The sequence below is a fragment of the Neoarius graeffei genome, chromosome 1, assembly GCF_027579695.1.
Source record: "Neoarius graeffei isolate fNeoGra1 chromosome 1, fNeoGra1.pri, whole genome shotgun sequence".
Classification (NCBI taxonomy): domain Eukaryota; kingdom Metazoa; phylum Chordata; class Actinopteri; order Siluriformes; family Ariidae; genus Neoarius; species Neoarius graeffei.
Window position 1 is genome coordinate 41132317 of NC_083569.1, and position 14589 is coordinate 41146905.

The 14589-nt window shown below is 41.8% G+C and overlaps 1 protein-coding gene across 2 annotated transcripts in view; it reads right to left on the reverse strand.

The window, feature by feature from the left end:
* Positions 1-1864: 1864 nt before the first annotated feature.
* Positions 1865-14589, reverse strand: part of ctnnd2b (catenin (cadherin-associated protein), delta 2b) — a 229446-nt gene continuing 216721 nt past the window's right edge. For both annotated transcript variants that reach the window (XM_060932003.1, XM_060931995.1), the window contains 3 exons: positions 8082-8213; positions 7095-7171; positions 1865-3317 (listed from right to left, as the gene is read on the reverse strand). In XM_060932003.1, the coding sequence (XP_060787986.1) occupies positions 3072-3317; positions 7095-7171; positions 8082-8213 (455 nt within the window). In that variant the 3' untranslated portion in view covers positions 1865-3071. The remainder of the gene's footprint in view (positions 3318-7094; positions 7172-8081; positions 8214-14589) is intronic.

A 14589-nucleotide genomic window follows, 5' to 3' on the forward strand; every position in this document is an offset into this window, starting at 1 on the left:
GTGGAAGAACCTGAAGCAAGCAGTTCATGTGAGGAAACCCACCAACATCCCAGAGTTGAAGCTGTTCTGTACAGAGGAATGGGCTAAAATTCCTCCAAGCCGGTGTGCAGGACTGATCAACAGTTACCGCAAATGTTTAGTTGCAGTTATTGCTGCACAAGGGGGCCACACCAGATACTGAAAGCAAAGGTTCGCATACTTTTGCCACTCACAGATATGTACTATTGGATCATTTTCCTCAATAAATAAATGACCAAGTATAATATTTTTGTCTCATTTGTTTAACTGGGTTCTCTTTATCTACTTTTAGGACTTGTGTGAAAATCTGATGATGTTTTGGGTCATATTTATGCAGAAATATAGAAAATTCTAAAAGGTTCACAAACTTTCAAGCACCACTGTGTCAGCAATGCAACTCAATACTTCGCAAAGTAAGTGTGTTTTCACAGTTTTTATATCGGCGCGCTGATTGCACCTTAATCCTGTACAGGTGCAAGTCGTTTACGGTTGCCCCGTCTGGAGCACGCCCGAGAGTCTAAGGCGCTCAGGTGCGACACTCTTGCATGAAATTAGTACAAAATGAATGTAGATATTTATATCTTATGGCAAATTATTATGGCATGTTACAAAAAATAAAGAAAAATCCTAGTTCTCATCTCCAATTTACGAGTCCGAATGCAGTTAATGCACGAGTCCGAGTCATCATTGCTCAAGTCCAAGTTGAGTTACGAGTCCTTAAAATTAGGCCACGAGTCGGACTCGAGTACAACAAGCCTGCTTCAAATACTACAAATATGGTACAGCTGTTGGAGGTCCATTTTTGGCTGAATCTTACCAAGTGCAATTCTTTTAGTAATAACGATTCACACAAAATGATTTGATAGTCAGTTTATATCTTATAGCAGTTGCAATCTGGCAATAAAAAGGTTCACAATTCTCTCAAACACTTTGTCTAGCAACAGAAAAATGTACTTACATTTCCAATACAAGTCTTCAGACATGTCTACTTTTTCCACAAATATTTTGTGCATGTTCCCCCCCCCGACGTTTACTATTGATAGTGCTGAAAGATATGTGAGACAAATTCAGGAGATTATCATTTGGTTCCTTGCCTCTGACAGTTATCTCTAAGCTCAAAATGATATGGAGGGAAGACCAGGGCTTACCGCCACACTTCAGAACTCATCCATAACTACTTCAGGTTAAATAAGAGCTTGATCAGAGGCCATGACTGCTGCTCTCAGTGTCTTTCAGTCCGGCCTTCTCGCTGAGGGAAGGATCTTTCCCCGAGCCACTACAGAACCAATATAAGATATCCTGAGATGAAAGGAAAGGGTGCAACTGTGACTGAAAATATCTCTTTCTAGGAGCATGTCTAAACTAGCAGCTAATTTTTGCAGTGTTGCATTTTTTATTTTTGAGAAACAAGAAGACGTCTCAATTTCACTCTGGGGATGAAACACGTTCAAAACGGTTGTTGTGTTTTGAAAGATAGTGACATCAAACAGCAAACACATTATCCAGGATGCAAAAAAGGATGTGTGTGCGTGTGTTTTAGCACCGTTTCTGTGTTAGAAATCTGGCCGCATAATTGCTCTGGGTGTCTGGAGCCCTGGTCTCACCTGCTTCACACAGCAACAACATGACAACAGGAGGGCAACAGCTTGGAGGAAATTTAAGACCAGAAGTAACGTGAACAAAATCCTACATGTATTTTTTTTCCTTTGCAAAGTTGCTGCATTAGGTGACATCCACATCGGCACATAAAAAGTATGTGTATATATATATATTTATATATATATATATATTTTTGTATTTATATAATATATATTCATAATCTATTGACAGATTAGTCTACGATGAACTTAAAAACCACTGGTTTCTGTAAATAAAAAAGCTGCTTTGCTCAATCATCTATTTTACAACACCGCGTAAATGAATTATACATCTTAGAAGGGACATTAGCGCTGAAAGCCTGTATCCTTCCAATTGTTATCCAAGTCTTGTCGCAGAGTGTGGCTATATGCCATTGAAATGTAAAAAAACCAAACTAACAAACATTTACAAACTAATCTTGTTAGAATCATTGATGATGGTGTTGAACGTAAACTTCCAATGTCAGCACAGTGGCGATCCGCTGGTCCAGGGATCACCACGTTTGGCACATTTTACAAAAACAGAGCACAGATCACTGGAAGCATAGTGGAACGACAGAGTTTCATTACAACCTGTCACTAAACCTTTATAGGACAAAAGCATCTGAGCAAAATAAAGCCAAAACTGTGAATGGGTAAACTCTTGCCAGGCAGTGTAGCACTGTGTGCATGGAATGATGATGCTCTGTGATATCACTGTTGTTGTTCTCAAATGAATGTTAGAATAAACAGCACTTTCAAACCAAAGTCTACTTTTTGTGGTGCCAGAAATGACCTTACCTACAGAAGAACGTAGGAGTATCCTTTCCTCTGTTTTCCAGATGTACCAGAAAAAAAATGATAGTATGAACCACAGGGGAGGACACATCAGTTTGGTTTTTTTTTTTGTTTTCTGAAATATACACAATGTAACTTGTATCTACATCTGCAATATACAACAAATACTTTACACTAGAATTAAGAAGTTAAAAAGAGGAGATACAAAATAAAGATAAGGAACAAAAAAGATAAAAATCTCCTTGTGAAGAAAGCACTCCATAAAAAGCAGGTCAAACGCAAACGGATGTCCTAAAAATGTGTCAGATCTATGTCCTCAGCTTGTGTTGACGCATGACATGTTCTTGTGCTTCATGTCCCCATCTCCTCGATATCACAGTTAGAGTTCTGCTTTGTGGACCATCCTTGCTCCTTACACTTTCTTTTCAGTAAAACATCTTCCTTTTGCATTCTTTTCCCAGAACATCATCAGTTTCTTTTTCTCTGTGTGTGTGTCTCCAATGACCAAAGTGAATCAAGTGCCATCCATTCAGACTGAAAGTGTGTGTTGGTGTGTGTGTGTCCGATCACGTTCATGCACATGCGGGCTGGTTTATGTCTGCGTGTCTTCACCCCGACCCTCAGCCGTGCCCGCTGCCTCTACACCCAGGAGTCGGGCGAGGCGGGATAGTGACTCGTCTCATAGTTGAGTTCGCTGTAGGGTCGAGAGGCTGAGTAGAAGTCCACGTAGTTGCCAGTGGACTTGAGGCCGAGGTGCAGGGTGCCGTCTGCGGTGGCCGGGGGGCGTTGGTGCGCCTGGTCCTCATAATAACTTTCCTCAAAATTTGCTCCTGGAGGAGTCTGGAAGGGAGGGTAGGCCTCTGACGGATTACCTTGAGCGGACACCTGATAGCAACAGGACAAAAATGAATAATGTAAGCATTTACTTTATTCTACTACTCTCAGGACTGGGCAGGGTTTCTGATACATGTATTTACGACTGCATGGAAAATACTAAAGGAAGTTTTGTAATTTGTATTTGATGGTAATTGGGTCCACCATCTTACCCTCAACCCCAACCAGTCTCTGCTGATGAAAAGCATCCCCGTAACATGAGGCTACCACCACCATGCTTCACTGTATGGATGGTTTTCTTAGGGTGATGAGCATGGATTATTATTATCATTATTATAACCAAACCTCAATTGATACTTTTCCATAACATTGTACAGGACTTGTTTTGATAGATCCTTCATGATGCTATTTGTTTAGGTATGTTCTCTCACATAATCTGGGGCTTTCTAAGAACAAGTGTATTCGTATTGAGATGATGTCAGAGGGGAAACGTCGGGTCTTCTAGGCCTTCAGAGAAAGCCCAAACATATCAGCATTTCAAACGTTATATTTAATTTCTTTCATTCTTTAATTGCTTTCATTCTTTCATAATTTCATTATAATGATTCTCTTATAATTCTAATTTGGTCTCATTTTCTATCAAATCTGCTTCAGAAATGAAAGGGTTACTGTCCTGAAAACGTTAGAGTTATCCAATGAGATTATTTTGTTTGTTGTCTCCAGGCTGAGAAGAGTTTCGAGCTGCTCACTCATTAGGACTTCGTTGTCGGGACAGAAGGCCATGGTAGTGTATGTTTATGTAGGAAGTAACAGATGAATTAACCAAATCAGATTTTGATTTATAGTGAAAGGGACCAAAAACGTATCGCCCTCAGCCTTCCCGAAGGCCAACGCGAGCTTAACCATGAGTCAGCACCGTCAACACAGCAGTAAAGTCACCTTCCAGTCAGTGTAGCGTTCATCAGTAGTGTTAGCGAATGCTAATAAAGTGGTCAAGCCAGTGTTATTGAGAGCAAATAGCACAGGCTAACGACCTAGAAACTAAGATTTCTGTCTCCAGACTCTTCTTCACGCGCTCACCACAGCATTTTTCACACATACTTAAGTATGCAGTTCCCTGTGTAATTTACTTAGTTACTTTTAAAATCAACATTGACAACTACACACAGTGGAGCGACCTGGCAGCCTGCCGCTAAACCCTTGCAAAATCGTTTGCCCTGTTGCTTTTTTGGTGTGTCTGTCTAAGTTTTGGCTGAGCTGAAGTCCCAGCTCTAATAGTAACGGTTCGCCACTGGATGATGAGACACTAACTGTACACAGGTGGATTCCATTCGAATAATGATGTGATGTCTGACGGCAACTGTTTGCAGCAAAACTCATTTAGCAATTTCACAACAATGAGGCTGAATACCATATTGCATATTGTAGGTACAGCCCGTCTCTTTTAGAACGACATATCCCATCAACCAACTTCCGTGATGACCTACGTCACGCCTGGGCAGGATTACCTACGTAACATCCTCCCCGAGTCCATAAGTGACTCAACCACGCTTCCGTCTTTCTCTTTGGCGCTGTGGGACCTCATGTCACTACAGACATAAAGAGACACTCTCTTACCGGAACGTCCGAAATCATGACTTCTGCCTGGCAAGAAAAGAAACTCAGCACGCTTTCGTTTACCAATGGCCACGGTAAACTACTTAAATCACGCCATCTCACTCAGATTGAGTTATAACCGGTTTTTATTTGTTCATTATAAGTAACGTTACGACTGCAGCCCAAAGCAGTTAATTAAAAGTTAGAAGCGACCGGATTCCTTCTGACTTAATCGCTGTGCACATTGTTTGATCAGAGACTTTTCCTCACGAACGCTGAAGTTCGGACCAAGAAATTCTCTGCGCTTTCACGGAAGCCTCCACAACCTCTGTGAACTCCAGAAGTTTCGGAACATCTCTGCATTCTTGCATAGAAGCAAGATACTGGAAGTAAGACTGGCATTTTGGACAAAACTAGTCTTAGGAATTAGCTTTATGAAGTAGTGTGAATTTAAACTCAGGAACTGTTTAATTGTGCACATCATAGACACTCAGAGTGTTAAATTGATCATTGTTCTATGTGTCCTCTCAGTTGTTTTAATAGATAGGTGTTGCATGCCCTTTCCCTATCCTTTCTAACACCTTTAATTTCATTATTACACATATTTTGACCTCATCAAGATTTCAGTGGATTCAGTAATGTTATAAGCTAGTGGAATTAGCTACCACGGCTAATTCCTTTGTCTCATTAGCAACCAGGGCTAATCCCTTTGTTCTCAAGAAGCCACGAGGTGATCTCACCTCCCCCCACACCTCAGATAACACACACACACACACACACACACACACACACACACTCCTTTCTCTCCCTCACACATACACAGACACACGCTCACACACGCTCATCAAGTATATGACCATATTGTATAGAATGTATTCAACTTCTATTACTCATTTTTATCATTGTTATAATAAATTCAATTATTCTGAAACTGTGATTGTTTTTGCTGATATATCCTGAAAGTCACACAATCTAAAAGACCTCCAAATTGCCTTCACCCAAGAGTATTGGCTGTATACTATTGGCTGTAGTGTCTATGTAGTACGGTAAGTAATACATTGTTGCTGCATTGGTAGTGATCATAATAATCTGGAATATACCATAATTTAGCTGTTTGGTAATTTATTATTAAGCACGAAAATTAATGGTATTATTACTGAGACTGATTTAATGAGACTGATTTAATGAGACTGATCACTTAAGACCAATTGCACCCACAATATGCTATACTGCAACTTCCCGAAGTCAATATTATGGGCTATTTTGTGTAGATTCATGACAAGTAATGCCAATTAAGTCCATTTTATTTCCAGGTTGTAACAATACAAAACCTCAAGGCGTGTCAAGAATTATACAAAGCACTGTACTGTTAGCAATTATATACCAGAAAGCTAACTTTATTCCTGTCAACTAATGTAGCACTACTGACCCCTGACTAAACACACGGTGTTCTTTTAATATCAAAACATTTAAGGTCATTTTCAAATTGTCAAAACCTTTAGGTTGGATTACTTGTTTATCATTTCAATACGTTTACATTTGGTGTATTTTGTATGATATACGAGGGTACTTCAAAAAGTTCTCGGCCTCACCCGGAAACAAGGTGTCATAACTCCGATTTGGGGGTGTAACTGTATACTATAAAGTCTTATATCACTGTCCACAAAAACTCAAATGAAAGAAGCAATCAAAGAAAAAAGGAGAGGAAAGCTTCGAGCTGGCATGATGTTGCTCCAGGACAATGCGCTCGTCCAAACAGCACAGGTGGTGGGGCAGAAACAGCCAAATGTGGCTTTGAACTGTTGCCCTATGCACCTTACTCACCCGACCTGGCACCGTCTGACTTCTGTCTGGTTCCCAAACTGAAATCCCACTCACATGGTCGCCATTTTCAGAGTGATGATGAAGTCATCCATGCTGTTGAGGAGGATCTGGAGGCTCAAGATGTGACCTTGTTCCACGAACGGATACTGAAGCTTGAATATCGGTGGACCAAGTGCATTAAAGTCAAAGGAGACCATGTTGGAAAATAATGGAATGACAGTCTTTCTGGGGGAGGCTGAGAACTTTTTGAAGTACCCTCGTATCAAAGCCCACTTTGTTAAATTTTTGCCCATCCCTGGTGAGACAGCCCTTTCAAACAGTTACCTTTATACCATTTTGCACATCCAACCCTGCAATAGTGAATTGGTGAGGTTGCACGTGTATTTTCAGCTGGTAAAAACTGCTTACCTGGTTATGTTTGAGGTCGTCACTGGGAGACACATAAGCACCCCGGAACAGCGTGGCAGTTCCACTGGAGATTTGTGCTGCACACATTTGAGAACAGGTTCATGAATGAATACAAAGTGTCTGCATCTGCATGTAGTAATGTGCCTGTGGAGGAGCCGGACTCATTGTGTCTATAATCAGGTAAACAGTCTGAACAAACAAGCACATGCATGCGTTCAGGTAATGAACACACAGCAAGGAAGAGATACTGCACAATGCTGCTCAGATGAATGTGAACACCACTGTCTGATGATACCAGCAGGGACAGTCGGTGCGTTTACATGCACATAGAGAAAATCGAATTTCTGCCGTAGCTCGACTGAAATCGAAGTTCTAAATGCCATGGAAACACCTTAGCTTGGCTGAAATTGAACCGAACTGGATTTCTCGTAATCGAGCTACGCGACCTAGATTATGCGATTGTAGCCGAGCTACTTAGTGCATGTAAACCCTATCGAGCTACGTAGTCGAGCTACTTACTTCAGCACTGCCCCTTCCAGAAGTGACGAGTCCACAAGCGGGAAACACAACAGCCTCGGTCGGCATGACAACAGTAGTAGTAGCGAGCAGCAGAAGAGGTCAGGAGGAACAACATCTCTCGATGTTGCTGTCCTCGTCGTCGTTCTTCTTGTGAACACGGAACTGATAACTTTGTTTATACTCTTGAATAGCTCTTCTTCATGACGACAACCGGAAGTGTACCAACACGATGGGGCGTGTAGCGCCACCTGTGGCTCGGGTGCACAATGTACCTCACACAATAGCTCGATTTCCTTGTGTGCATGGAGGATTGGATTTCTCTGGCACCCCTGCTGGGACCCTCAGCTCGATTACCGACAGTAGCTCGATTTGGATGTGCATGCAAACGCACTGTGTCTCTGCAGCTGTCCGTTGTTTTAGAGGTAGGATGGAAGTTTAGTGCTTCTGTGAGCAGAGCCATGGCCTTACCTGCCATGGTGTCCTTCCTGGAGGTGTGTTCGCCCTTGTTGCCATGGTAACCAGGATTAGCTCCAGTCAACTCGTAGTCTGTCTTCCTCTCCTTCAGACTCATCATGTCTCGTGGAGAGGTGGGAGCACTCGCTTAATACAAAACAGACAAACAAGCAAATATCTCAACACATGAGTACATCACAATACACAAGTGAAGAGAACAAACATTTTGGGACCACGAAAAAAATATTAAATTCTAATTTCTGCCACAACTTGGTACAGAGATCCGGTACTATATCAAGCTCAGAAACAAATCATTAAAGGCTGGATTCTACTTGCTTTCAACTACACATACGCATATACCAGGTGGCTGCTGCATGTATCCTGCAGTCATTCGGAGCGTCACTTGTGCACATCGTCTGAAATTAAGGCTATGCGTCTGCGTGGTGTAATACCAACGTAAATAGTGAAGTACACCACTGAGTATGTGACAGTGTATCTGCCACTGACCAAAAAAAACTAGCCCTGTGTCACAAATTGCATATTTATGTACTATTCTACACAGGTACAGTGTCTTGCAAAAGTATTCATCCCCCTTGGTGTTTGTCCAGTTTTGTTGCATTACAAGCTGGAATTAAAATGGATTTTTGGAGGGTTAGCACCATTTGATTTACACAACATGCCTACCACTTTAAAGGGGCAAACTGTTGGTTTATTGTGACACAAGCAATAATGAAGATGAAAAAACAGAAATCTGGAGTGTGCATAGGTATTCAGCCCCTTTCGTATGAAACCCCTAAATAAGAGCTGCTCCAACCAATTCACTTCATAAGTCACATAATTAGTTGATTAAGATCCATCTGTGTGCAATCAAAGTGTCACATGATCTGTCACATGATGTCTGTATAAATCAACCTGTTCTGGAAGGACCCTGACTCTGCAACACTACTAAGCAAGCAACATGAAAACCAAGGAGCCTCCAAACAGGTCAGAGACAAAGTTGTGGAGAAGTATAGATCAGGGTTGGGTCATAAAAAATATCCCAAACTTTGAATATCCCACAGAGCACCATTAAATCCATTATAACAAAATGGAAAGAATATGGCACCACTACAAACCTGACAAGACAAGGCCACCCACCAAAACTCACAGACCGGGCAAGGAGAGCATTAATCAGAGATGCAACAAAAACACCAAAGATACCAGTAACACTGAAGGAGCTGCAAAGATCCACAGCTGAGATGGGAGTATCTGTCCATAGGACCACTTTAAGCTGTACACTCCACAGAGCGGGGCTTTATGGAAGAGTGGCCAGAAAAAAAGTCATTGCTTAAGAAAACACATTTGGAGTTTGCCCAGCAGTATGTGGCAGACTCCCCAAACACATGGAAGATGATTCTCTGGTCAAATGAGACTAAAATTGAACTTTTTGGCCATCATGGGAAACGCCATGTGTGGCACAAACCCATCACCCTGAGACCACCATTCCTACAGTGAAGCATGGTGGTGGCAGCATCATGCTATGGGGATGTTTTTCATCTGCAGGGACAGGAAAGCTGATCAGGACTGAAGGAAAGATGGATGGCACTAAATATAGGGCAATTCTGGAGGAAAACCTGTTTGAGTCAGCCAGAGGTTTGAGACTGGGACGAAGGTTCATGTTCCAGCAGGACAATGACCCTAAACAAACTGCTAAAGCTACGCTGGAGTGGTTTAAAGGGAAACATTTAAATGTCTTGGAATGGCCTAATCAAAGCCCAGACCTCAATCCAATTGAGAATCTGTGGCATAACCTTAAGATTGCTGTACACCAACACAACCCATCTAACTTGAAGGAGTTGCAGCAGTTTTGCTTTGAGGAATGGGCAAAAATCCCAGTAGCTAGATGTGCTAAGCTAAAAGAGACAGACCCCAAGAGACTTGCAGCTGTAACTGCAGCAAAAGGTGGCTCTACAAAGTATTGACATTTTTTGGGGTGGTGGTGAATACCTATGCACACTCCAGATTTCTGCTTTTTCATCTTAATTATTGTCTGTGTGACAATAAAACAACAATTTGCACCTTTGAAGTGGAAAGCATGTTGTGTAAATCAAATGGTGCTAACCCGCCAAAAATCCATTTTAATTCAAGTTTGTAATGCGACAAAACAGGACAAACACCAAGGGGGATGAATACTTTTGCAACATGCTGTATTGAGTACTGGTGTTCCTATTACATTTAAGGTTTGAATTTTAAAAATCTTTCATGTAGTCTTCAAATTTACCAAAAGGCCCGTTTTGCATACCAGTCCATATTATATTGAGTTTCTAGATTACGCAATATAATTCATCCATCCATCCATTATCTATAGCCGCTTATCCTGTCCTCCAGGGTCGCAGGCAAGCTGGATCCTATCCCAGCTGACTATGGGCGAGAGGCGGGGTACACCCTGGACAAGTCGCCAGGTCATCACAGGGCTGACACATAGACACAGACAACCATTCACACTCACATTCACACCTACGCTCAATTTAGAGTCACCAGTTAACCTAACCTGCATGTCTTTGGACTGTGGGGGAAACCGGACCACCCGGAGAAAACCCACGCGGACACGGGGAGAACATGCAAACTCCGCACAGAAAGGCCCTCGCCGGCCGCTGGGCTCAAACCCAGGACCTTCTACGCAATATAATATTAAATATAAATATTATTTTGAATGTCAGGTCAGAGTTTTCAATTTGAGAAGCAGCTCATGGCAACAATCATGAAAACAGCGGAAAGCTTTAAAGACAGACAGAACGTGTCAGTGTGTTTAACATCGCTGTGAATGCAATCATGAAACAATTTACAGTTCGAAGTGGAATCCAGATGGATAGGGGTGTGCATGTCACTGTTAATCCTGCAGATGTAGACAAGATACACAAGTGGATGTGTGAAAAATGTCATTCTCGTTGCTGCTGTGTTTGCAGGCCTTAACCCCGTCCATTGTAAAGAAATATTTGAAGCGTGAGCAGACATTAGTATCTATTTTCAGCAGTTTCTAAATCATATATGCTACTTAATAGCTGTTTTTGTTAAGTCTTTTCCCTGACCCCTGATACTGAGCATCTATTTCACCTTTTTAGCAAATTTGTGTCAATAAACATTGCAGGTAAGTAACACTGACAAGGTCTGCTAGAAAATGTAATTACTCACAGTAAAACAGAGACTAAGTGACAACTGCATACCTCCAGCTGTACCATAGGTACAGATCACAGGGTAATGAAGGGACCCAACCAGCATCACAATCAACGTTAAGATGAAGGTCCAGAGACAATATATTACCCCACCAATCCACCCAATGCTCTGCCACTACAAACCCTCCTAATCAGTTCTGATGTATTACGATAAAAAAACATCTGACTTCTCTGATACAATGCATAAAATCATGCAGATACAAATCAAGAGCTTCAGTTAATGTTCACTTCAAACATCTCATCTCATTATCTCTAGCCGCTTTATCCTGTTCTACAGGGTCGCAGGCAAGCTGGAGCCTATCCCAGCTGACTACGGGCGAGAGGCGGGGTACACCCTGGACAAGTCGCCAGGTCATCACAGGGCTGACACATAGACACAGACAACCATTCACACTCACATTCACACCTATGGTCAATTTAGAGTCACCAGTTAACCTAACCTGCATGTCTTTGGACTGTGGGGGAAACCGGAGCACCCGGAGGAAACCCACGCGGACACGGGGAGAACATGCAAACTCCACACAGAAAGGCCCTCGTCGGCCACGGGGCTCGAACCCGGACCTTCTTGCTGTGAGGCGACAGCGCTAACCACTACACCACCGTGCCACCCATCACTTGAAACATCAGAATGGGAAAAGTTGTGATCTCAAAGCGTGACTTTCACTGTAGCATGGGTGTTTGTGCCAGATGGACTGCTTTGAGTATTTCCAAAACTGCTGATCTCCTGGGGTTTTCACCGGAGGTGGATAAAATACCCAATTTCATTACTTAAGTCAAAGTACAGATCCCACTGGTTAAATGTTACTCCGATACAAGTGAAAGTTGCCCAGTCAATTTTTTTTTACTTAAGTACTGAAGTACTTGCTTTTAACTCATTCCTTACGGAATACTTAAATTTTTTTCAGGCACGTTTTGACGGAATACTTTTTGTTTTAATAGGTACATTCAGTTAAACGTCTCTATCTCCATAACAAATTATTTTAGAGGTAGAAAAGTATACATTTACCGAGTCCTTGAAACCTATCCTTTCTAAATATGGAATTATTTTTGTATAATTCTGAAGTAGGTAGGTTTCACAAGCATCGGTCATAATATTATATTATAATATTATAATACTATAATAATATTATAGCAGTCTATCCCTGCTATAATAAACCTTCCCTACGCATGACTTCTGGGGTTTCCCGCTAATTATAATATCCAAATGTGGTCTATGTGCAGTCCTCTACGGCTCTGATTGGTCAAATTCACGTGTACTGCTTTATTATGGGAGTTTCCGAGGGAATTCCGTATGACGTCACCAAAGCCGATAGTATTGGCTTTCCGTAGGGAATGGGAAAATTCGCCGAGCCGCTGTCAGCGGCTTGCCGTAGGGAATGAGTTAAAAATACTTTAGTATTAAAAGTACATTTTCTGTCAACGCATCGTTGTATTATTGCCACAAAGCTTACAAACCTAACGCCAAAGACAGAAATGTGAATTCACAAAATGAACACATTCTGTGCCATCATGGTGGTTTAACGTTAAGCTACAGTAGCTAGTCAGTGAAGCTCCACCTGACGCTAGCAAACTCTTTTCAAACTCAAAATCATATTGAGTCGTTAACGCTACTAGAAAAGAAAGATTTCTACACTCCGTTTATTTGGTAAGATTATGCTAAAACACATTTCTGAAAGGACTTCAGATAAGTTAATGTTATTCATGTTTGCGTAACTCCGTTTTTACATGCTAACTAACAGTGTCCAAGTTAACTAGCTATGTGTTAACGTTAGCCGTGGACAAGGCTACGGCAACTGGGTGGGCAAATCCATAGAAAGTCATTTGACTAACCAGACTGCATCGCTACTGCAACGTTATCGCTAGCTCTAAAAGCACAGACAACTTTGTTGCAAGCTTTCAACTGGAATAAAACGTTTATATACCTCAATATGCTTCCGCAGGTTGGACGGCGAGTTTTTGTAGGCCGTGATGTGGTTCGTTTTCGGCAAACAAAGCAAACATTTAAAATGAAATGACTCTTTAATCCTTTCAGAAAACTGAAACATGGGTTCTCGGTATGGCCCCGGGTGTGTGCGTTCCCCAGAAGAACCGCCTCCTTCCATTCTGCCATCAACTGATCGTGTTCAAATAACGCTGCTGAGAAATCATTGATCTTGATTTTATAGTCTACGGATGTGACGTGACCTGAGTGATTACTGATAGACTGACCATTTTCAAAGCTGCTTCATAGTAACGAGTAACGAGGACCTTGATAGAAATGTAGTGGAGTGAAAAGTACGATATTTGCCTTTCAAATGTAGTGAAGTTAAAGTCACAAGTTCCCCCAAAAAATAATACTCAAGTAAAGTACAGATACTCAAAAAGCGTACTTAAGTACAGGACTCAAGTAAATGTACTTCGTTACTGTCCACCTCTGGATTTCACACACACAACAGTCTCTAGAGTTTACACAGAATGGTGCAAAAAACAAAAAAAAATTGAGTGAGCGACAGTTCTGTGGGTGGAAATGTCTTGTTGATAAGAGAGGTCAGAGGAAACTGGCCAGATTGGTTTGAGCCGCCAGGAAGGATATAGTAGCTCATATAATCACTCTTTACAACCGTGGTGAGCAGAAAAGCATCTCAGCATGCGACAGCAGAAGACCACATTGGGTTCCACTCCTGTAGCCAAGAACAGGAATCTTAGAATCAAGAACAATTTCCTATTAAAGTGGCCGGTAAGTGTATAATGGCAGTTCTGTTTTCACTTCATCATTGATCTATAGTTGAGCGTAATTTAGGGATTTGGATGAAACACTTACAAGGCTAAACTATATGGCCAATATAGTGTATGTTTTTGGACATGTGACTATCAAACCTATATGTACTTGCTGAACATCCCATTCCAGATTTAGTCCCCATTTTCTGTTATAATAACCTCCAATCTTATGGGAAGGATTTCCACTAGATCCTGGAGCTTGGCTCTGGGGATTTGTGCTCAATCAGTCACAAGAGCATTAGTGAGGTCAGGTCCTGATGTCAGGTGTGAAGGCCTTGGGTGCAGTCTGCGTTCCAGTTCATCCCAAAGGTGTTCAGAGGGCACGGCTCGAAATTCACGGTGGTCCGGTCACCCGAGGCGACTTTATTTGTCATTTGGTGGGTAATTCCTGTCATTAGCCAGCCCGGCTGGCTAGTTGAAAATAAAAAATATAAATGAAGCGAAGACTCAGACACACCGTCAACTAAAGCCGCCACATATTAAGCGTGTGCCGTGTCTGTGTTTATTGGCAGGACGGAAACTACCAAAGAATTCTGAATCATATCGTGTACGAG